Source organism: Anoplopoma fimbria, chromosome 8 (assembly GCF_027596085.1).
Source record: "Anoplopoma fimbria isolate UVic2021 breed Golden Eagle Sablefish chromosome 8, Afim_UVic_2022, whole genome shotgun sequence".
Classification (NCBI taxonomy): Eukaryota; Metazoa; Chordata; class Actinopteri; order Perciformes; family Anoplopomatidae; genus Anoplopoma; species Anoplopoma fimbria.
This window is the reverse complement of record NC_072456.1, coordinates 17,658,933-17,683,068: the sequence shown is the minus strand read 5'-3', so window position 1 is coordinate 17,683,068 and position 24,136 is coordinate 17,658,933. Positions and strand designations below refer to the sequence as shown.

The 24,136-nt window shown below is 36.4% G+C and overlaps 4 protein-coding genes across 5 annotated transcripts; 2 read left to right on the top strand and 2 right to left on the bottom strand.

Moving 5' to 3' along the window:
- The first annotated feature begins 140 nt into the window (after positions 1-140).
- Positions 141-6,479, top strand: ctbs (chitobiase, di-N-acetyl-). The gene is made up of 7 exons (XM_054602873.1): positions 141-309; positions 1,935-2,073; positions 2,334-2,542; positions 2,735-2,906; positions 3,006-3,103; positions 4,541-4,702; positions 5,701-6,479. Exons 1-7 carry the CDS (start codon positions 196-198, stop codon positions 5,887-5,889), a joined length of 1,083 nt encoding a protein of 360 aa, XP_054458848.1. The 5' UTR covers positions 141-195; the 3' UTR covers positions 5,890-6,479.
- Positions 6,480-9,059: 2,580 nt separating this feature from the next.
- On the bottom strand, positions 9,060-16,379 carry spata1 (spermatogenesis associated 1). Of its 2 annotated transcripts, XM_054602094.1 has the most exons (13): positions 16,224-16,379; positions 15,991-16,097; positions 15,430-15,547; positions 15,138-15,191; positions 14,410-14,824; positions 13,788-13,953; positions 13,642-13,702; positions 13,254-13,371; positions 13,044-13,169; positions 12,593-12,768; positions 12,053-12,151; positions 10,323-10,506; positions 9,060-9,121 (listed from the first exon to the last, which is right to left on the bottom strand). In XM_054602094.1, the coding sequence occupies exons 1-12, from the start codon at positions 16,281-16,283 to the stop codon at positions 10,357-10,359; spliced, it is 1,650 nt and encodes a 549-aa protein (XP_054458069.1). In that variant the 5' UTR covers positions 16,284-16,379; the 3' UTR covers positions 9,060-9,121; positions 10,323-10,356. The 2 variants fall into 2 exon arrangements, with proteins under 2 accessions (XP_054458069.1, XP_054458068.1); XM_054602093.1 differs by lacking the exon at positions 9,060-9,121 and having other exon boundaries at positions 10,131-10,506.
- Positions 16,380-16,478: 99 nt separating this feature from the next.
- Positions 16,479-19,697, top strand: LOC129094082 (guanine nucleotide-binding protein G(I)/G(S)/G(O) subunit gamma-5-like). Its single transcript, XM_054602099.1, has 4 exons — positions 16,479-16,560; positions 17,472-17,699; positions 17,900-18,056; positions 19,366-19,697. Exons 2-3 carry the CDS (start codon positions 17,619-17,621, stop codon positions 18,023-18,025), a joined length of 207 nt encoding a protein of 68 aa, XP_054458074.1. The 5' UTR covers positions 16,479-16,560; positions 17,472-17,618; the 3' UTR covers positions 18,026-18,056; positions 19,366-19,697.
- A 76-nt stretch (positions 19,698-19,773) lies between these two features.
- rpf1 (ribosome production factor 1 homolog) lies at positions 19,774-24,104 on the bottom strand. The gene is made up of 9 exons (XM_054602095.1): positions 23,639-24,104; positions 22,923-22,979; positions 22,685-22,765; positions 22,502-22,597; positions 21,762-21,915; positions 21,354-21,436; positions 20,920-21,101; positions 20,672-20,798; positions 19,774-20,384 (listed from the first exon to the last, which is right to left on the bottom strand). Exons 1-9 carry the CDS (start codon positions 23,996-23,998, stop codon positions 20,343-20,345), a joined length of 1,182 nt encoding a protein of 393 aa, XP_054458070.1. The 5' UTR covers positions 23,999-24,104; the 3' UTR covers positions 19,774-20,342.
- Positions 24,105-24,136: the final 32 nt, after the last annotated feature.

Here is a 24,136-nt window from a genome sequence, read left to right as displayed (position 1 = left end):
AATATAATATACCTCTGAATAAAACCCAATTGTGTATACACGATTTTATTCATGATTAATGGGCATCAAAATGCATTTTCTATTTAACAACAATGTTTTGCCATTCGTTTCTCAAGATTGAACCATGTCAGCTTCCGTACAACGTAGTTTATTTGCAGCCTGAAGTGCGACTGGTCCGCTGTCATTGCGCTCAAAATGTCGTACTCTCTGCTGTTGTTGGCGTCGATAATCCTGGTCTGCAGGGCTGCCGTGTGTCCTTGTGAGAGCCCCGAGCTCTGTCAACAGATCTGGGAGGAGAGAGACTTTGAGGTAGTAAATGTCAGCTTGATTAAACACGACCAAATGACACAACAAGGTATTGCTCAACTTCCACCTGCGACACATCAAATACAATTCTACATGGAGATTCCCCTTGCAGACTGTCAACAATTTGTAGCATATTTGATAGGCCACTTTACTATCTAATAGAAAGAAGACACAATAAAACGTTTTGCTGTTAAGATAAATGGACAGAAGTGTATGCTGGGTGCTGACAGCTATTTCACAATGTTGTGTCAAAAACCTCTGTTCATGATTGTAATAAATTAGATCTTATGATGGAAGTCTATAAAATGTCATGCTTTGGTCAGTGAGCATTAAAGTGGCATCCTCACTTGTAAAACATTAAATGCATCACAAGCTAAACAGATAGAAAAATCAAGTGTGAACTCTAGTTTTTGATGTAGGAACCGACAATATAGACATCTACCAATTTCACGAGGAAGGACTTGTCATGAAAATGGTGCCTTAGCATTGTAGCCTGTTCTGTTTTCAATATATTGGATTCATGGCAATATGTAATATTTGCTGAGCTTTCTATCATTATTTCAATGGGAGGTTTCATATTGGGGACTGCTGTTCCCCTTTATCAGTGCAGCGTGTTTGTTTCTTTTGAGGCCGTGTGCCTTTTTTTGGGCACACTTTACTTCTGCACATTTGAAGAGCTCTTAGTTGACATACATGTAACAGACCCTTCTCCGATTTGACTTGACCAACACAGGTGTAACTTATAACATTGATAACCCTTACATCTTCCACTGTTACTCACCAATAAGGTCTATTGGCACCTTTACGTGGAGCTTCGATGCAACAAAATCCTTTTTCAGGAAGTATGTGGGAACGGTTGTGTTTCACAGATACAAAGTGAAACATCAATCATTAAATTTACTTTACCCTTACATGTACTTTACGCTGCTACTTTTTTCCAAAAATCTAATTATAGTATTTTTTATCATTTTTTTCTGACCATGGAAACCCTGTTTACACATACTGGGTCAGTTTAGGTCAGATTACAAATAAACAATACGGAGCTAACTAAGGTGAAAGGAATGTCATTATATGTAAAAGCCTTTTTTCTGTTTCTGTTAGCAGCAACAGATTTCATACACGCCATTGTTAAAAGAATAACCATTTATTAATCGTCTTTATTGAAAGACAGTTTCATTTAGCGGTTAACAGTTTAATCCAACTGACCAAACATCACATGCATTTCATTTTTAATGCTTTCAGGCCTGGTCAGACTATATTTTTAAGAAATCAGTTTGGGCTCTAGTAACTTGTGTTAGACATTTTTCATATTTGACTTTTTACAGGCTAGACTAAACGATTAATTGACTTATTAAAAAATAATCAATTCAGGAAATGATAATGAAAAAAAAGGTTCTTTGCAGTCACCATCTTCAGCCATGCGTTGTTTCTAATAGTTTCAGCTTCAGTTAAACTTATTGTGGTAGGATGAGGATAAGTCAGACTGACTTGATAAAATCAGTCTCTCACAGGTATTCTTTTTGTGTGATTTATCAAATTAACAAATTACTGAAATAATTAGTGTGACATTAACGGTGTATGAATAGAAGACGTTAACCTTAGCATCATGTGTCTGTCTGTGTTTTAAGGTGTTTGTGTTCGACGTGGGTGGAAAGGCATGGAAGTCCTACAACTGGAGCATGGTGACGACAGTGGCGACATTTGGAAAATATGATGCTGAGCTCATGTGTTACGCTCACTCCAAAGGAGCACGGGTTGTACTTAAAGGTAGGACAACTTATTTTAGTGTGCAAAGAAACGATAGGTAGAAACTGTAGAGTATGGCCCATTGTTCTTACTTTAGGTCAAGGGCTAAACAAGCTATCTACATCAATATGACATGACATCCTCGTTTTCATTGAGTGTGGGGAGCTTCGATCTTTAATTAAATTATGGCATTTAATCAATTTTGGCACTACTTTTTGCTCAACAGTTCATCCACTCATAACTGTGTCCATGTCCTCTCTCTTTCATGTTGGTGGGAAAAGGTGATGTTCACCTCCCCTACATTTTGGACCAATATAACAGGACGGAGTGGATAACAGAGAAGGTCAACTTGGCTAAGAGTCAATTTATGGATGGGATCAACATCGACATCGAACAAGCAGTGGAGGAGGGCTCACCGGAGTACCATGCTTTGACGGACCTGGTCAAAGAGACCACTGAGGCCTTCCACAACGCGATCCTAGGCTCCCAGGTGAACACAATGTTTTGACAAGGTCCTATTATATAAACATGTAGCTTGGGTTAGCCTCCTAGGAAACCTTCAAACCCCTCCCTCGCCCTAAATCGGAATTAAGCAGGCAACAAAATGAACGATTGAAGTGCTGTAAGCCTTTCCTAACCTGCCTGGACTCTGTTTTTTTTAAAATCTTATCCCGATCTCAAGGTCTCATTTGACGTCGCCTGGTCACCAAATTGTATCGACAAGCGCTGCTACGATTACGTTACCATCGCCGAATCCTGTGACCTGCTGTTTGTGATGTCCTATGATGAGCAGAGCCAGATCATGGGGAACTGTATTGCAATGGCAAATGCCCCCCTCTCTCAAACATTGAACGGTTTGTTGTTAAGTTGTTGATTAATGCATGATTATAAATCATTATGTCAATGCAGACCTATTCATTACCACTATATGAAATGCCTGTTACTCTTTTAAGGTTATGACCAGTTTTTGAGTCTTAAGATCGATCGAAAGAAGCTAGTGATGGGAGTGCCATGGTACGGCTATGACTACCCATGCCTTAACTTTTCCCAGGTAAGATATGCTCCTATTAAAAGATACACAATTTAAATGTTTGTTGTATTTTTAAGTCTAGTAATCTACATTTTTAGCCAGGGTCCTTTGGGGATGAATCCTACTGACTTTGGTGACCACCTGACTTTTCCTATGGCACCAACCGCAGGGTGACATTTTGGATTTCAGTGAAATGTTTTGACAAGTTTTGAATGGATTGCCATGGGATATTTACAGACATCCATGGTGCCCAGTAGATGAATGCTATTAACTTTAGTGATCGTCTGACTTACACTCTATCGCCATCTTGAGGTTTACTCGTGTGGCTTTGAGTGAAATGTCTTGAAAACCATTGGATGGACTGCTGGGACATTTGTGGTGACAATTGTGGTCCTTTTAACTTTTCATCTAGCACCATCTTCTGGTCAAAATGTCCATTTGCCCAACACTACTCATCACATTTTCATTGTAAGCATGGTAGCATCATGGATGTGGATTGCAGTTAGTGTTGATCTCCAAGCAAGGCTGTGCAGCTTCGTAATGCCCCGACCATGGCTGTTGACTCTGTTTAATTGTTTACAAATCTTATCAAAAGACTGAAAATAATTATGAATTGCTATTAAAATGATTAAAAACACATGAATGAGACACGTGGTTCATAACCATTTATTTTGAGTGGCACGTATACCTTACTGTTGCTGTACCTTCTAATTGAAGTACTAAATGTTTCTTAATCTGCATATCTAAATAGTGTGATGCATTATTATTAATAATAATAATAATATATGCAGTATTAACTAGTGTTAATGTAATGTACAGTGCCCAGTAGATTCCTTCATTACAAACAAATACCAGAGAGCCATAGATAGGTGAAGGAAGTCACAAAATATAGAGAGAGACTAAGACATTGTCTTGCCATTTTTATGGGATTTATTAACAATAAAAAAATGCGTTATGCATTATATAAAGCCATTTTATTGCCTTTGTGTATGAAAGACAGTTATTATTTATCTCTTAACCTTTTCTCGTCTTCCTGTGATTTATAATATTTCTGAAGTTTGTTGTTTGTTTCCCGGAAAATGTTGTTGAAGGCAAAACATGCTGTTGCTATAATTTATTTACACTTATTTTGTTGTTGCAGTATATCATGAGTTGTCTGACTAAGATAAGATAAGATAATCCTTTATTAGTCCCGCAGCAGGGAAATTTACAGGATTACAGCAGCAAAGAGGATAGTGCAAACAAGAGACATAGTAAATAAAAAAAACACAAGATCAAAATAAGTATTATAAATAAGCAAATGAGCAATAAAAAACAGTAAAGAACAGTAGAGAATCCACAGTAACTGAAATATTATATATACAGACAGAAACTATTATAAATATTGTATTGCACAGTGTATTAGTGTATTAGTGTAATGTTAACACAGATTTCCCTTAATGTCTTTTTCCATACCAGGAGGGAGTCTGTTTTATAGTCGAAGTTCCTTTCCGTGGAGCCCCCTGTAGTGATGCAGCCGGAACACAGAAAACATACAAGTGGATCATGAAGCAGGTCAACAACTCATTTTCCGGCAGGCTCTGGGACGACAAGCAGCAAGCTCCTTACTTCAATTACAAGGTACAGTGTCTTTATTATATAGTTTAAATCTTAACTCTAAAAATGTACAGCTATGTTTGGGTAAAATGTTTTATTGGTTAGCAAAGTTGGCGTCTATTTCATGAATTTTTTGTCGTTCTTACAAATTCAAGCTTGACCAACTTCACCTCTTCTAGTCACCTCCTTATGACTCAACAAATCAGGCAAAGTTCATCCAGTCTGTTGATCCAGTTTGCCCGCATCCACTAAAGCTACCAGAGTGACACTTTCCAAACAAAACAAATCACCCATTCGAAACAGTCATAAAACATTCCTGCTGCATGCCTTCTAAAAGGTTTTTAAGTCTTGTCATGTGAAAAGATGATGCCATCATCGGTTTTCATTTTCTTTTCATTCATTTTAACAGGTTGTCCACTGGGTCTGAGAGAGTATTATAAGTTTATAAATCAATTTAGCCACACTAAGGCCCTTGAGAAGTCTTAAGCACCATTTTTGAAGATAATAAATCATTGCTTACTTTCAATTTGCATATTTGTCCAAAGAGGTTTTAGGCTAAGGCATTTAAGTTGTTAAAACGCATACGCATTTTTTTGTCAGATTTTTCAGATGTTAGATGAAATTATTAGGTGAAAATATTTGTATATGCTGTAAATAGGTTTTTATGTTTACCTAAATTAATTTAGGCTACCAGCTGGAATGCACAGCACACTGTAGCTGATTTAGTTAATCTAGAGTTTCGTGCAGACTTTTTATCCCCAATCGACCAACAGATTGGTTGAACAATAGATAGAATTTCAGTCGATTAAGAATGAATAATGTTGCATTGATACAGTAGTCCAAGGAGTTATCACAAACTAAGACTGATTAGTTGTAATATATAAAAATCAATGTATAGTAAAGGTAAAGTGCGTCGCTGATGTAACTGGTATTAACTGAAAGTGACGCTGAGGTTTTGAAAATGTATGGAAAGTGTCTCAGAATGTATTATATTTAACCTCAGGATTTCTGTTTTACCTCAGGACCAGAAAGGACAGATTCATCAGGTTTGGTACGATGACCCACAGAGCATCTGTCCCAAGGCGGAGTCGATTAAATCTAAAGGTTTGAGGGGCATTGGCATGTGGAATGGCAACATCTTGGACTACAGTGATGACCCCGTTGCCAAGCAGCAGACTGCAGCGATGTGGAATGCACTCTTAGGATGCTAGCTGGGATACACTTGACAATGCTGCAGAATTTTACATCACCCCTGTTTGTTGCTAAGTCAATATATCCCTTTGTAGCAGTAATGGGGTGTGGCTTTTTTCTGTCCGGGAGGTGCATACTTGCACTTCTGAATTTATTGTGGCTTTTATTGCTGTTGTCGTTGAATGTAGTTACGTCTCAGACATTCCTCTGTGCAAACTGAAAAAACAAAAAAAAACAATCTTATTAATGTAAAACAGAGAGTATTTTTGATTGACCACTACTGAGCTTACTGAAATCTGTGCACTTTAATGCTTTTAATGAATAAAATATTTTTTAATTTGTAAGTTATTGAAGTTAAATAACCAGTTAATCATTTTACTTCGGGCTTTCTTCTTAACTAGCTAACAGCACCTGATAAATTCAGAAAGTCATCAGTATCAACATTGCAGATAAATCAGATCACATCAAAAATCATGTAATACAGAATATATATCGTCATAGAAAATGCAGAAAAAGCAAAAACACAGAAATACAAAACTCAGCCACATAAAATCATTCAATAAATGAACTGCTTACTAAGACTTTTGATTACTTTTCTATGACATGCAATACTATGACTTTTTTTACTACATTTTTTATGTCTTACTATATAATGCCAGGTTTATGATATATCATGGCTTTTTTATGACCTTTTCACAATATACTAGGACTTTTTAAAATAAGATTTTTTTTGGCACACTAAACTAACTTTTTTTTTGAAGACATTTTTTTTATTTCCTTTTACTTCTTTCTTGTATCATACTATACTGACTTTTTCATTATATTTTTCTTGATGGCATACTATACTTACTTATTAACTATACTTTTTCATGAAAAAGCAATGTATAAACATTTTTAATGACATCTTTTATTATGTTTTTTTCATGGCGTACTAGGCTGTGACTTTTAATGACATCTTTCTTTCATGACCTACTAAAGTATAGACATTTTAATGACACACTATAAAATTACTTTTTGCTGACAGTTATATTATTTCTTGTGACATTTTTTATGGCATAATATGATATGACTTTTCTATGACTTTTTATGATTATTTACAATTTTGTATGACATATTCTACTTAAACCTTTGTATGACTTTTTTATGGCATACTAAGTCATAACTGTTTCATGACAAACTCTAATACTATGCTTTTATGGACATTTCTTTTTTTCATGAAATACCAGAGTATCATTTTTATGACATACAATGTTTTTTTTATGACATACCGTATGATTATTTTTGACAGACTATCATTGACTTTTTTATGAATTTCTTTTGAAATACTATAATATGACTTTTCATAATATTTTTTCTTTGGCATACTATATTATGATTTTTAAGGTGTTCTTATGGCATATTAAGTTATAACTTTTCATAGCACACTTAGTATACTATACTATCACTTTTTAAGACTTTTTTACAACCTACTATACTACTTTTTTTATGGTCTTTTAAACGAAATACAAAGTTATAACTTTTTCATGAGACACTATACTATTAGGCTTCCGACATACAATACTATGCCTTATGACTTGTCATACAAACTATATTATACATTTTTCAGGAATTTTCTTTTCAACTTTTTCGACATACTATACTAGGACTTTTTAAGAGCTTTTTTCGACATACTATACAAGGACTTGTTTCAACATACTATAATATGACCTTTTTTAGATATTTTTTCAACATGCACTACTATGACATTTCAATGACTTTTAACGACGAATTATCTTACGACTTTATTCAACATATTATACTGTTACTTTTTGCGACAAACTATACACTGCCTTTTTATGAAAAATTTTCAACATACTATACAATAACTTTTTTCAACTTTTTTCGACATACTATACAATGACGTTTTTATGTTGTTTTTTTACACAACATACTGTGACTTTTTTCGACATGCTACATTATGACTTTTTCGGTCATACTGTCCTTTTTTAGGACATTTTTCAACGTACTACAATATGACATTTCTACCATTTTTACGACACATTATACCATGACTTTTATCCACATAATAAACTATGACTTTTTAAAAACTTTCTGAACATACTATACTGACTTTTTTAGGACTATTTCGACAGACTTTACTGTGACTTTTTCCGACATACTATACTATGACTTTCTTTTAACCTGTTTAAAAAATTCTGCTATGATGTTTTTAGGACTTTTTTGACTTACTATACTATGACTTTTTAATAATTTTTTGGGACATACCATACTATGACTTTTTCGACTTAGACTATGCCTTTTTAAGGACGTTTTCTGACATACTATACTATGACTTTTATTGACATACTACATAATGTCTTTCTTATGACTTATTTCAACAGACTATGGTAAGATTTTTTCAGGACTTTTTCGACTTACTCTACTATGACTTTTTCTAAACATACTATAGTAGGACATGTTTTTCACGATTTTTTTCAACATTCTATGTCATGAGTTTTTTCGACATACTATACTATGACTTTTATATAAACTGTATTTTTTTGCATGCAGCATAAATGTGTTATCTATCTCTAAAAATTATTATATTATTTAAGAATAATATTTAAGAACATTTCTGCATACTGGGGTCCCATTGCAGTCTTGGAATTGCATAAATTGGGTATAATAATAATAACTAGAAAATTTCGCAAGACATTTTAACTGTGTTGCTGCTACTGCCCGAAGACGTCGCATATATTAACAGTTCTAAGGCAGCTGTAACATTGAGGTTCATTTAGGGTTAGTTTGGGGTTAATTTGAGGTACTTTATAATCCCTGTAATATTTACAGCCTTGTTGCTACACAGCCACACAGAATAATACTTATTTGGGGAGATAACAGATCATGAAAAGACAAACGAAGAAAGTTGTTTGTTGTCCTTTTGTTGTTCAGACCTACAATTACACATATTTTAACCAGATGGTGAATCAGAAAACAAATCAAATATAAAACTTGAGTTTAATCTGTGATCTGTTTTCACTCTGATATGAAACTCCAGTGATGTTTAGAAAAAACAAATCAGTCTGATCAGCTACAGCATCCAATCAAATCACTGATGAACAATGAGGGGCGAGTCGGCCCTTAAAACACTTCCTGGAATGCCGCTCTCGTGTGTCCTTGCTCATGGCTCCTCAGAGATCCCTCCTAGCTCCCCGCTCCTCATAAAAGAAATAAGAGCTTTGGGACGTCCATATGGCGGCACAGAACTACTTCCTGTTCAAGCAAGGATGGAGGAGCAAGGAAATGACAAATAAGAGACTTGGGATGTACCCATACACACACACGGGGGAGATGGGGAGGGATGCTGAACAGTAGGAGAAGTATGCGACTGAGAAAAGTATTTTCACATTGCGTGCTTTAAAAAGAGAAAGCTGGACAGCTTAACCAGAGCCTTTAACCAAGAATGGACAGACTCTAATATGGCTGCAGGGCAACGAGATGCTATACTGTTACTTTTTTTAAAGTGTCTTTTGACATACTATACTATGACATTTCTACAACTTTTTATAACACATTAAACTTTGACTTTTTCTGACATGCTATACTATGACTTTTTTATGACCCTGTTATATATACTATACTCTGACATTTTAAGGACTTTTTGGGACATCCTATAATGTCATTTTTCTTTAGACATAATATATTCTGACTTTAATCGACACACTATGACTTTTCAAAGATTTTTTTCAAGATACTATACTATTACTTTTTAAAGACATTTTTGCCATTCTATACTATGACTTTTTCCGACATACTAAACTATGTTAATACTTATTTCAACAAACTTTACTTTGACATTTTTCTGACTTTTTTCGACACAGTATACTATGACATTTCTACAACTTTTTACAACACATTATTCTATGACTTTTTACAACATACTATGTCTTTTTTAGGACTTTTTCGACATACTACATTATGACTTTTTTTGATATATTCTACTAAGACATTTCAATGATTTGACTTTTCAGACATACTATACTATAACTTTTTCTGACATAATATATACTATGACTTCTTTATGACTTTTTATGCTTACTATACTATGATATTTTTGGACATACTATACTGTGACTATTACAAAAACAATCGACAAACTATACTAAGACATTTTTTATAACTTTTTATGACACATTATACTTTTACTTTTTCCGATATAATATACTTTGACTTGTTTATACGTACCATACTTGACTTGCTATCTCCCCCCAACCCCCCCTAAAATATTGACAAAAATGGTTCTTGACGGGCTTTCTTTGCTTACAGCACCTGAGTAATTCAGAATGTCAACAGCATCAACATTTTGGACAAATTTACATGAAGTTTTAATAAAAAAATGGTTCGGTAAAAGTATAAAAAAAACTAAACTCAGTAGCATAAAAATCCAACAAATCAACATCAATTGCTGTCTCACCAAAGGTTTTCTTTACAGTTCTGTAAGTAATGAATTAGATGGAGGTGCTTTTAACTTGTGGTCCGTCCCGTGTGGTCTTTCCAAAGCCCAGAGATGACCTGGGACCAGGATAAGAGGACTGACTCTTCTTCTGGGCCAGCTCAGCCTTCAGGGCCCTCAGCTCTGTGGCAGCCTGTTTCCTCAACTACAAAAGCCATTCATGAAAAAATAACATGGTTTGTTAATATAATACACCAGATGGTTCACCAGCTTACCTAAGTGTATTTACCCTAATACAGTACTGAAGTAGAAATTCATGGTCTTTTACTATACTTGAGTCTTTCTATTTAAGGGAACTTTAAACTTCTACATCTCAGATATGGATGAAATAATGCTGGGGTGTCCATTATCAGGAATTATACCATGGTCTGGTTGAATACTTGATTCTGACTGTCTGTAGGGTGTCTATTAATGTCTGCTAATGTACACATACTTATTAGTTAACTGTCTGTTCACCGCTCTAAACCTATATGCTGGCTACATTACATAAAGAAAATTAATACAATTGAATATCTTAATTACAAAAATGATTGGAGTCCTTCAGTGTCTCATCCTCTGAACGCAACAAGACTAGCTAGCTATTCAGCCGTGTCATTATCCCCAAATCAGCCTGAGGTAGCAGTTGAATAGCGATTTGTGTCAGTGGGTTCAGAGGGGCAGTGTAACTTACGTGTTGCAGCTTGTGTGTTACAGTTGCCACCCTGTGGTGTTCAGAGGATGAGGCACTGAAGGACTACACTCATTGTTGTAAATAAGATATTCAAATGTATTTATTTATTTCAATTAATGTAGCCAGCACATTAGTTTAGAACGAACCCAATCAGAATGGAGTGCTTATAGCCTTCCTGTCAACTAAAGACCAGGTTTTTCCAAATTCAATTTTTAATAAAAAAATATTCTGATAAACTGTTGGATGAGGTGTTCCTTTATTCGTTGATCAAATGATCCTAGACCAGGAAAATAAACTAATAAACTATTTAAAAACCCTCTTAGATCAGCTGGAAGACAGGTGTTTTTCCAAGCTCATAAAGAAGCTGACTTTTTAGAGATACGTGGTTCTCACAGGACGCAGTGCTATAAAAACATATGATGATCCTGTAGACTATTATAAGTTGCTGTAGATAAAACTACCTTACAGTGTATATGTATATAAAATTAGCACAACCTTAAAACATCTACAGCACTTTAATGCAGCAGTTATATTAATCAAAAAACATAATTTTACTGCACAATGAGTACTTTTACTTTTTATACTTTAAGTAAATGTTGCTGATAATACTTGCATACTTTTCAATTAAGTAAGTTAATGCAGGAATTTTACTTGAACAAAGGAACTCATTTAAAATGTTAAAGCAAAGCATGGCATACCATTTTGTATATTCTATTAATTCAAATATTTATAAGATTTACTGTTTAAATATGCAAATTTGCATTGTAGTTCTAACTAGTAAAAATGTGTATTCTCATAGTAAAGTATGAAGAATATTTTATCGAATAATATCACTTTCAAGTGCATGTTAGAACACGTAATATTTGTAGGATGTTGAAAAGGAACAGAAATGTGTGCTATTTTGCCATTTTTTCAAATATGCCTCTTGACCAACTAGTTATCAACTTCCTTTGTTGTACAACAGCTTCTTTTGTTCAGAAGTTATAGAAACATTTTCATAGATTCATAGAAAATCAGTTACCTTTATCTCTGTTACCAGCTTCATCTTAGCATCCTCTACCTTCCTCTTCAGGTTGTCAATCTCATGGCTCTCTGTCATGATCTGAATGATGAGCTCATTCTGAAATTCATGATCTTTCAATCAGTCATTTCACTTGAATTTAATGAAAAAAACTGGTCGGTGCTGTCCAGCTTCAAAAACTTGTGTTTCAGTGACTGTAGCACTGGTGGCATTTTGGGTCAACAAGCTCTTTGATAGACCTTTTTCATAGCAGACATTTTGACAAGAAAAGCCAGGGGTTCCTCTTACAGGGTTTTTCTACGATGCATTCTTGATTAAACCTTTGCTTTTCCTGCTTCAAGTTGAAATGTATGCTGTGAAAAAGGTACATCGGCAATTCAAAATATCACTCAGTGTATCTGATTTCATTGGAAACTATGCAATATTTAGAGTAAGAATAAGATTAGGTAATCTTCCAAATTCATACTTTGCCTACCTTTTGTATAAGTCAAAACCGACATAAAAGACATAGACATATAATCAAGATAAATTCCATTTTACCTTTATGGAGGATCTGCCCTGTCGTCTTGGCTTCCCTCTGTTATCTCTGGCCTGCAGCTGGTGCAGGAGTTTGTTGTAAAATGTCTCCAACTCTTGTCTTAAGTTTCTCAGATTTTCCTCCAATGGTGCTGTGGCCTTTTTGGTTTCAAAATATTTCTTCTTCCAACTGTCACGTGCTTTACATTGGAGAGAAAGGCATGGGCCGAATTGAGTTACTTTTGACAAATTTGACCTATTAAATAATATAGTAGTTACATTCTTACTTTAACGTATTGTCAACTGCTATTAAAACAACAGGGGATAAGGTCTTCTTCAACTCTGTATGAGCAATAAAGGACTAGAATATATACACTTAAATTCAAGTGAGTTCACAGACTAATGGCAAACTAAACAACTTGTTAAAATGCTCATAAGATGTTAGCTTTTTACGAAACAGTATTTGATGGATCACCTTGGTTTCTGCGATGTCTGTTTTGAGCCAACAAATCTTTCCCCTTTCTTAGCAACTCTTGCCTTGTCCACTCCAGTTGCTTTCTCTCTTCTTTTACCAACTTGATTTCCTCGATCAGCTCCTCTCCTAACAGTAACAAACATGTTAGCTGGGTAAAAAAATAAGTTAATGATCATTAACCATTGGTATGTGGCCCAAGTAACAGCTTACTGTTTGTCTGAAAAACGGGAGAGACAGTTGTTTTTTGAGTGACCACAGTGAAGGCTCGTCCTGGAGGCGGAGAGGTGAGCCCAACACACCGAGACAACCCAACTGGACTTTCTGAGACCTTAAAACCAGCAAGACATACAACAATCTGAACAGAGTCTGATTTTAATGGTCTAGTCTGTATTCCTGTATTCCTCACACACTTTCAGTGGAATTTGGACTAATGACTACTTTAAGAAACTTAAGATTTCCTTTTTTTTTTTAAAGCACTGTCAAAAATCCTTCAAGGGCAACCTTTTTCATAGGTTTTTTTCTTAAAAGGAAATAGTTAAGTGACATATTTTAAAGTTTTGTCAGAAAACGCTGGCACATATGTTATGCTATACATTACCCCACTTGTTGGTTTGTTCCTGATGGACTTCAATGCGTGTACATCTTTTGATTTGCCGAGCCTGCAAACAGTCACACCGTTACAGAAGCAGTAGTAGAAATACTCAGCAGGGTACAAGTATGGCACTCAGTTACGCTGCACAGTACCCGTCTGTGAGTGAGAAGCCTGAATCTCTGTCCTCCAGAGACTGGGTGACTCCTGAATCTCTGGCCGCTCTGTTCTGTCTGTGGTACTGTTTCTTCTTTTTGCAGGTTTCTCTTTTCTCTGGCAACTCCTTCACCTGAGCTGAATTGGCTTCACATCGTTGGAAAGCTGTAGATTTATAACAAGTGAAGAACTAAGTATATAAATGTGAGATCCAGAAGATTCATTTTCAAAAGAGGATGGGTGGCAGATGTACAATACTTGTTTCCCAATGCAACAAATGCCTGATAAACAAGATTATAAAATGCCAATGTCATTTTTCACAATAAAACTAATAAAATCTTCTTTGTTTGCCTGAAATGGGCTTTTCAGTGAAGATGATGATATTTTGTAGCATGATTTACAAGGCTGCACTGGCATTTTCACTGGCATTTTCACCATTACCTCAAGAATATGAGTCACAAGAGGAGTGATAAGCTCTGTTCTGAAACATGGTGAATATCAGCAGCACTTTGTTTGAAATTACAGAAACCTGAATTTTCATCACATTGGATAAATGCACAGATAACAGCCTGCATACTATAATGCATTCCATGCTGCAGAGCAAAAGCTAATATATTGTACCTGTAGTTTTGCCTTTATTCTGTGAAACAAGCTGTGTTGCCCTTTGATTATGAGGCTTCCTCGGGTAACATTCCTGCTCTGCCCACTCTAAGTTGTTGGAAGTGAGACCCTCCTCTTCATTTTCTCCCTCTGTCTCTGATGAACTATAGCTCTGCTTCTCATCTTCCTCCTCCTCCTCCTCCTCCTCCTCCCCTTCTTCTAGGCTGGGAGTGGGAGGTGGCTGATGGGAACACTGGAGGATGAGGGGGAATTTAACAGGCTCTTTTGTTCCTGCTGGCAGGCTGCACGTCTTGGGAGGGTGGTAAAAAGTGTGATAGTCTGGGGAGCTGCTGCTGGTGTCTGGTGTGAGAGACTGGGAGCAAACACTGCTATCCATCTCCACAGTGGTCAGCAGGTAAAGCTCTGGCTGTGGGGCCTGCCGACAGGTGACAACAAGACATAAGTGCGGCTTAACGGGAACATAATAAAGATCATGCCATACTGCAGAGCTACAAGGCTAACTAACTAACTAAATAAGTACATACAGGTAATCAAATAAATTCATAAAGAAATTGATAAACAAAAAATTCAAAACAAATACAAAAGTGAAAGTCACTTATTTGAAATCCTGAAATACTATTATCTGTAATATTAAATGTAATCATGTCTTGGGCTTCTTGGACCTAATTTGTTTTGTCAGTGACTTTTACAAAGAAAAAATGCAAATATTGAACGTGGACTCTACATACATACGGTGGAGCGAACGTTTTCACTTTCAGATCCTTTTCCTGTTTGCTCTTGACCTGTAAAAGCAAAGGATTTGTTTGTTGTAAGAGGCATGGCAGTAAAAACTGTGTACTCACTTCCTTCTCTAGTACGACCACACACACACAATTTCCACCCTTTACACCCTTTAGTGTCAACAGCTTGAATAGTGAACTTGTTAATCAAACTGTCTGCATTCTGTCCCTCGACTGTCTGGCCGGGGAAACACAACCAGCTTTAGAAAAAAACCCACAATAAACAGCCAGCTGCACTTACCAGAGCCAAACTGCGCCCCACACATTTGAGGAAGGAAAATTTGTCAATGTTCCTCTCAGCGCCAAGAAGAGCCCGAAGCTCGCTCCTCAGAGTTTTCAGATTGATATCAGGATAAACCCTGAGTGATGAAAAGGAGATTTGAGATAACTGAACCATAACATAATTTATGTACTCCCACTGCTTTTGCATTGTGACACTTTGTGAAGAACCCAGATAAAACCATCTGTAATCTGGGTTTCTGTGTATTTTAGTTACCTGTTATAGTCTAAACACTGTTAAATAGATATCTTAGAGAAATATTTAATATTTGCTGAGATAAAAATATAACAGGTTTCGAGAGCTTCCGTTCAAATGCCATAATCATATCAAGCTTTAAAAGCAAATATGACGCTTTGGGAAAGAAACATTTAAAGTAAAGTAGGTTTACTCACATGCTGCACTGTGCTTTTGAAAACATTGAGATCTTTGAGATAGTCACTTTATGGTTTCAATCCATCAAATAAGTATTAAATAAAAAAACGTGCTAATAAATAAACATTTACATAGCATAGCATTTTTTACCTGATGAAGCCTGCAGATATGAAGCTCTCTATGGCTTCAGCAGGGACTTTATTGAGCTTCACATTCCACTGGTCCTCTGGAACATACAGCACATGGAGCTCCACAAACTAAACACATAAAAACGCCCATCAACACATCATCAGTGAGTGACAGTAAATTTCAGTTAGGTTTTTTTTTTTATTCTTCTGTTCCCTGTACACAAAGACAACGATGCATTCATTTTCTCAACATACCTTGCAACTGGCCGGTCTTCTGTCCTCAGGATATCTCATTGACTCACAAGACAGCTCCATTACCGGTCCCAGGAGAAGCAGAGAGACACTTTGAGAGCATAGATCTCTGTTAGGTTTTTTTTTCTGCAGGAAGCCTTGTTTATTGGGGTGTGAAGGCGTGGACAGCTCGTTAACAATTTGGTGCAATCAAACACAGACGGTCGCCCGGTGGAGTTTCTTTTATGAGAGTGCCAGCGCTGGTTGCTCTGGTGCTGATGATGACAATAACTACAGGGAGGAGAAGTTAATCCAATTTGTCGTTACCCAAAACTGCCTTCAATTTGAATCCGTTATGCAGGTATATTCAGTTTTCAGATTAATGTAGTTGGAATTTAATAGGTGAATGCGTGCAGAGCAATCATGCAATTTATATTACTTTATTCTTATTTATTTTTTTACTAGCTCGCTATATACAGTACCAGTCAAAAGTTTGGACACACCTTCTCATTCAACTACTTTGAAGAATCTAAAATATAAAACATATTCTGGTTTGTTGAGCATTTGTTTGTTTACCACATAATTCCATATGTGTTCCTTCATAGTTTGGATTTCTTCAATATTAATCTACAATGTAGAAAAAAATAAAAATAAAGAAAAACCATTGAACGAGAAGGTGTGTCCAAACTTTTGACTGGTACTGTATGTTTTTTATTGTACTATAGATTTTGCAAGTAAAATAAATAAACTTAATTTGCAAACGTCCCACATAACATTGATTGCATTCAGTATGTCGAGAAATTTCTGATTATTTTTTTTATACAGTGTTTCTGGTTATTATCTCTTAGTGTAGTATCGCTGTATTACCACTAGGGGCCACACTTTCTATTGGTCTGATGCTGCCTTCGTACACCCTGGAAATTGTCGTAATTATTAAGTTTACTGAGAAATAGTTTATTCTTCCCCAAAGCCCATTCGTGTTTTTTTATGAAGGTTGAATCGTCCATACAACATAAACTACGTCAACAACTTTTGGAATATAAATCAACCAAAACGCAAATTATGTGAAATCTACGTCTAATCTATGTCTATGTCTGTTCTGAATTAAGAGCGACATAATTTAGTTTTTAATTTGAGTTTTTATTTTATTTTAATTAATTAGCTTTCATTAACATGCACGTGTTGTCATTTGGTGCAATTTTCATCTAAAATAACTTTTGGGGGAAAAACAGTCGACATTACAGCTTTACATTTTACAAACACCCCTCGAAGGCAGCACCGGCGGACACTCCTGTAAAGAAAACCGGAAACTCGATGATGAGGAAGAAGTAGTGAAGCAGCCCAGCTATCCAGCCCAACTTTGGCAAAAGTTGTATTGTCGTGATTTATAAAGAATACAGTCCTGCAAAAATCTTAACAATGTCTGGATCATCCAGCATCGTAGCGATGAAGAAAGTTGTACAACAGTTGCGCCTGGAGGCTGGCATTCACAGAGTTAAGGTAACGTTAAAGGCTACTACCATCGCTGCGTTACTCTGCAGGGCGTGTGGTTTCATTTGTTGCATTGTTGTTTAATTTGTTGCATTGTTGTTTAATTTGTTGCATTGTTGTTTAATTTGTTGCATTGTTGTTTCACTTGTTGTTTCATTTGTTGCATTGTTGTTTCACTTGTTGCATTGTGGGGTTTTTTCTTCCCACAGGTGTCCCAGGCCGCAGCAGACCTGCAGCAGTTCTGCCTCCAGCACGCCCAGCAGGACCCTCTGCTCTGCGGCATGTCGTCCAGCAACAACCCGTTCAGACCGCAGAAAGTCTGCTCCTTTCTATAGCACCGACACACCGAGCGACACTTCTGCCTCTGTGAGTATGACAGCACATTATATACAGTACCAGTCAAAAGTTTGGACACATCTTCTCATTCAACTACTTTGAAGAATCTAAAATATAAAACATATTCTGGTTTGTTGAGCATTTGTTTGTTTACCACATAATTCCATATGTGATCCTTCATAGTTTGGATGTCTTCAATATTAATCTACAATGTAGAAAAAAAATGAAAATAAAAATAAAGAAAAAACATTGAATGAGAAGGTGTGTCTAAACTTTTGACTGGTACTGTATATACCTCCTCAATAACATCTGTTAATGTAATTATCTGGGTTGTGAAGAGGTCACAACAAGCGTAGAAACACTCCCTGATGAGTCTGCAAGTTCAGGAGCTTGAACGATAACCAATTAGCTGATCAATTCTTTTTTTTTTTTTTTTTTTTTTAAATGATCAATATTTGGACATTTTGGTACTTTAATTTCAGTGTTTTTCTAGGCAAGTCCCTTAACTCTCATGTAAACAACAAACAGTGGTGAAAAGTAACTAAGAACATGTACTCAAGTACTTAATTTAAGTACAATTTTGAGGTGAGTGTAATTTGCTTATATGTATGCTTATACTCCAATACATTGGCAAATATTGTACTTTTTACGACAGCTATTTGATAATTTAAATAACTATTATTATTATTATTATTATAAAATAAGACAGGAGATGGTGCACAACTCAGAAGTATCTCAAGTTAATTAAACTACCTCCATATTTACTACATGATGTACACATTAATGCATCAATATTATAATGTACAATATTCTGAAATGGACCATTCTGTATGAGTACTTTTACTTTTGGTACTCTAAGTTTAATGCTGATACTTTTGTACTTTAACTTAAAGTAACATTTAGATTACATGGCATTTACATGTAGTAAGAGTATTTTAACACAGTGGCGTTATTACTAAAGTAGAAGATCTGAGTACTTCTTCCACCACTGGCAACCGATAACAAGAAACTCTGGCTTTATGAAGAAAATAAAAACTGAAAAAATAAGCAGTTGAGAATAGGATGTGAGAACATTAACATGTTTTGCCCCTTCCTTTGAACCAATATTAATGTTTATCTATTTTGGACATTGGATTTAAGTAAAAATATCAAGTTTACATAACCTGGATATATCCAATTTACAGACTTTTTTTTATGATCCACTCTCAAATGGCATGTAAATGGTTCACAAACTCTAAAATGAAACTTGTTGGAACTTGGAGATGTTGTGTACAGTGCTGCAGTTACTTCTGAGTAAAATGGTTATTAGGTCTGACTAATGTATGAAACATTTCTGCAGGTTTTGGACATTGTGTTGCCTTGTTGGAACTGGACTGCAGGACCGGCGCTGTGGACTGGAATAGCCTCAGCAGCGTTTGTGAATATGGGGACTAGGAACTAACTAGTCAGTTTTTTGTACTTATGCCTTTGTAAAATCTCATATGGAAACATTTCCAGGTGCTTATGTGGCCAGATATTAGTCTTAACCTACTTGCTTTGAAGTAACTAACCCACATCCACACATGTGCCTTTTGAATTGTACATTTTTCATTCCTGATTGAGAATATATTATATTTCCACATTTTAAACTTGCACCAACATGTATTATTAAAATTTGTATATTCAATTTGAGATGTGTTCAATGCGTCATCCATAATTCTTTTTTAAATCCCATCAAATACAAAAGCTGCTGTACTGTAGACACGATTTTGAACCATGTAGCCATTTCCAGAAATGGTTGCACGTCACATTCTCTTTATATCATTTGCACTGACTAAGATGTTATAAGTCTGTGACCAGTGCAGGCTCAAAATGACTCTCTGATTCATTTTTGGGCAACATTCATACAGTTTTATGTAGATACATTTGAAAGGAACTGCACATACGCCTGTACAACCCTCACATACAATTGTATTCAGGTTATTTGGATTAATGTAGAGGGCCTGCATGTCTCCTCTCTGGTTTCTTCCAACTAACAGAGGGTAAAGTCCTTGCAATGAGCTACCGACTCCAGTCCCACACTTGGCCGGCAGACGCAGCTTTATAAAAGTCCTTTTCAGGGTGCGTTTGAATCTGAAGCGATGTGATCTAAAAAAAAATCCAGTAATCAGTGTTGTCATCATGTTAAGTTGAAAGTATGTGAAAACTAGTCGTCCACAATGAATCTTGATATCCACTCTAAAGTCCATTTGTGGAAAGCCACAAATTGCAGAAGTATCTTGGATAATAAACAAGGTCGTCCTCGCCCGACCTCAAAAGCCAGTTGTTATTTTGCATTTAAAGTTGGAACTTTCGTCTGCAGGCATCCATCTCATGGCGCTGGAAACAGAAGAAGAGTATTTTTAGCTTTACAGAAAAAGCCTGGGACATTATTCCTATTATGTGTCACATTAAAAAAGTACTTCAAACTTGTCGCCGAAGTGCAAAGCAATCATGTTTGACTATCTAATCCTGGCACCAAATAGCCCACCACATGTATGTAATTTTAGAGAAACATAAATAAATAAGTGGCATGGCACAAAACAAATTACTATTAAAGTGCTGACTCCATTGACTCCATCATCACAGCTCTCCTCTAAGAAAAGTTCCGGCAGTGAGAGACTCACCTTTAGGACCCACTCGTACTCCCCATACTTTGAGTCAAAGGTGCCTTTCTGTAGAGAGCGGAGTTTGAGCGTGAAGCGAGGTCCCAGCTCTTGAATACCAACTCTCTTTTCATTCTTGAAGATGTACCTTGAGAGATCCATACACAAGTTTATTAGACCATCTATATTTCAAATAAACGGTCTTGAAGAGCTTCTGAAAAACGAGGGTTATAATAGAAGGCAGGTCAGAACTCAGTGGAAACACTCACCTGTGGAATCTGAAAAAGACAAAGTCTCTCTGGTTGTGGAAGGTGGCGACCTGTCGACCCACAAACTGAGGGTCCTGTGGAAAGAGGGCAGCAAACATCCGGCCGATGCTGTGACCCAGACGAGTGGTGAAGTTGTTGAGGATCACCTCTGGGGTGTGTTCAGTTGGATCTTTGCCTCGTCTCTGCAACCAGAAAATACTAAAATTATGATGAGATCACATGATGAAGTATATGGATAATGGAAAGTTTCTTAATATATTAAATTATGATATTGATTATAGAACAATTTGGAAGATTCAGGCTTTAAGGCCACACAGCTAATCTTTAAAACAATCCAAGCATTAATTGAGGTATGATTGCAAAGTGGACAATTCCACCATGAGGAATCTGTAAACTAACTGCTCCTGTACCGGAATTTAAATGTATCAACTTGCCTTCATCTCCTTGCGTAGGCGAACGCTGCTGATCTTGAAGTGTGCAGTCGGCCCGTCGGGTAGATGACAGAGAACCAAACCATCTGTAGGTCAGGTTAAGGGAGCTGAACAAGCTCAGACTAGGTAAGCTAGAGCTTTGACTAGCTCTCCTTGTCAGAAGCTGCTGGTGCAGTCATTCCACTCATTTAAATACTTAATGCAACTTTCATATTCATCACTGAGAGTCTCTGAAGTTGGTGAGATTCAACGCTTAGTAAAAAAATATCAAAATCACAGGGATTAAATTAAACACAATCCTCATTCATTATCTAAATGAGAAGATGTAATGAATATGGGATAACAGAGAACAGTTTACAGAGCATTGTGTATCATCCTCCGCTCTCCTGACACAGCTGCCTTTAAGGATACTGGGCATTTTGCGATCCTCATTGATGACCATCAGGTAGGTGAAGTTTCTGGCGACGCACTGAGGAATGACCCTCTTCAGGGCCAGACCTCTTCTGTAGTACACATGGGCGTTTGGGACTACTGTGGCCAGCTGCTCACAAAACCTCACTGTCCTCTGCAAGACGTACATAAGAGAGCTATTAATGTTTCATAGGACAGTGTCTGAAAATGATGAGTGAGAAGAAGCCTCAGTAGACTCCAATTCAACAACACAGGACAATTTATAAAGCATCTTTAAAGTATAAATGATATACACTAAATGAAAACAGCCTAATCATTTTACCTATTACATTGTGCAAAGATGCAAACTCTTTCCTGGTATACACAGCAGGGTAAGACCAAAACGTTTAATTATTTGTAAATCCAAGCCTAAGCTCAAAACAAAAAGTGCCAAAACAGGTTAAATCACAGATTGGGGATGAAATAAAGAACATGCTCACTTCTCTATTTTAGACTGTAGGCTTCTTTTTTTCTAAAATGTTCACATGCCTTAAAATAATAATTTGTGCATACTATTTAAAAGGTGCTAAATGCGATATTCATAGAATTAATATAGCAACATACAACTACTTGCAATGGGCCGGCGGGGCATTCATTTTAGTACATGCAAGTCTCTCTTTTGTGCCAAACTCTGGCAACTTCAAACAAATGATGAACATTTTTTTTTAAAGTCTGTATTTTGCCGAGCAGCAGCCACTTACCCCTCTTGGTCTGTCGGATGTTGTGATGAGCACTTTGGGGTTTGTCAACCCATTGAAGTAGGCAGAAAACTCATCAGTTCCCTCATCAAATGCAATCTGTACATGAAAACACGCACGTTAATAAAAATCCATTAAATAAAACCTGAGATGGTTTGAACAAGCTCGACCAAACTTGGTAAACACCTCTTCATCTTCTGGATCCACTGTTGTCTCGTCGTACACCCTCTGGTTTTCTATCGTCTTCGGGACCTCTTTTGGAGGCGCCTTCACAAGGGACAGAATAAAATAAAAAATGAATGCCAAATATTAATGTTTTTACCTTGTTCAATAATAAAATTAATTGAATTAAGAGATCACCTAATACACGTTAGTCTTTGACTGATAACAGCAACATATGGGAGACACAGAGAGAAAAACTCACCTTGTCACCTAAAGCTTCCCTTTCTTTTTTCTTCTTCTTCTTCAACTGCACCTTTACCTGAAAAATGAAAACAGAAAAAATATAAACGCTGAAATGTCAGACGGAGTGTGCTTGTAACTTATATTAACTCTCGCGCTGAAAGTTGTGAAAGTCAGATATCAAGCAGAAATGCCAAATATTCTTTGGGGACAGCTTCTCAAATGTGAGGATTTTCTGCTCAAGTCTGCTGAATAGCTGGGGTTTTAGATCGTTGGACAGACAAAACCAGCAGCTTGACAATGTCATCTTAGGCTCAGGTACATTTACAATTACCTTATGTTTTATGGATTATCCAATACAATTTGAAAATCTCATCATTAGACTGATCAGAAATGAAAATAATTGTTATTTGCAGTTCCAAAACGATGCATTAAATGTATATGTTGATCATGTGTATTGTCAAGAAATCTTCAAAGTAACTGATAACTGCAGCTGTACCAGATAGCAGCTGTAGAGTAAAACAATGATTTAGGCCAAAATATTTACTTTTTTGAAATGTAGTAAAATAGATATACAATGTGGCCTAAAATTGGAAGTTCTCAAGTTAAACCATGCAGTAAATACAAGTCCCCTAGAGTTACACTGGAGTACAGAGCTTGAGTAAATGTACTTAGTTAACTTTTTTTCACTTGCTGAATTACAAATTTAACTTAGCTAGTGTACGTATGGATCTTTACCTTTCTTTTCTCCTGCTTGAATTTCATAAACATAGAGTGTCTTCGCTGTTTATTCTTGATCTCGGACACACTGAAGGTGGGGGGGAAGGCAGCTGCTCCTGCTGCTGCCGCCTCGCTCTTCTCCATCTTCACCTCCTCCTTCGTCTCCACTCCGTCTCCCTCCGGACTCACACTCTTATTCTTTGGCTTCTTGTTCTTCTTTTTCTTACCCTTGTTGTCCTGACTCACGGGGACCTCTGTAATGTCCATCTTGTGGAGGCTGTCTGTTTTGGCTGAACTATTTTTTTCACGTGTGTGCAGCGAGCTTCCTGTTCGTGTGCTCGCAGCCGGAACCGGAAGTGACCGAACTGCGATGGTCATGGATGAAACATGTGGGGACACCTAGTGGTGAGGAGGAGAAAGAGCGGGGACAAACTCTACCTGCGACACACCTTAAGCAACATTTTACAATTTTAATAGAGAGAAGACTTTGTTAGCTACATTTAATATATTTTACAT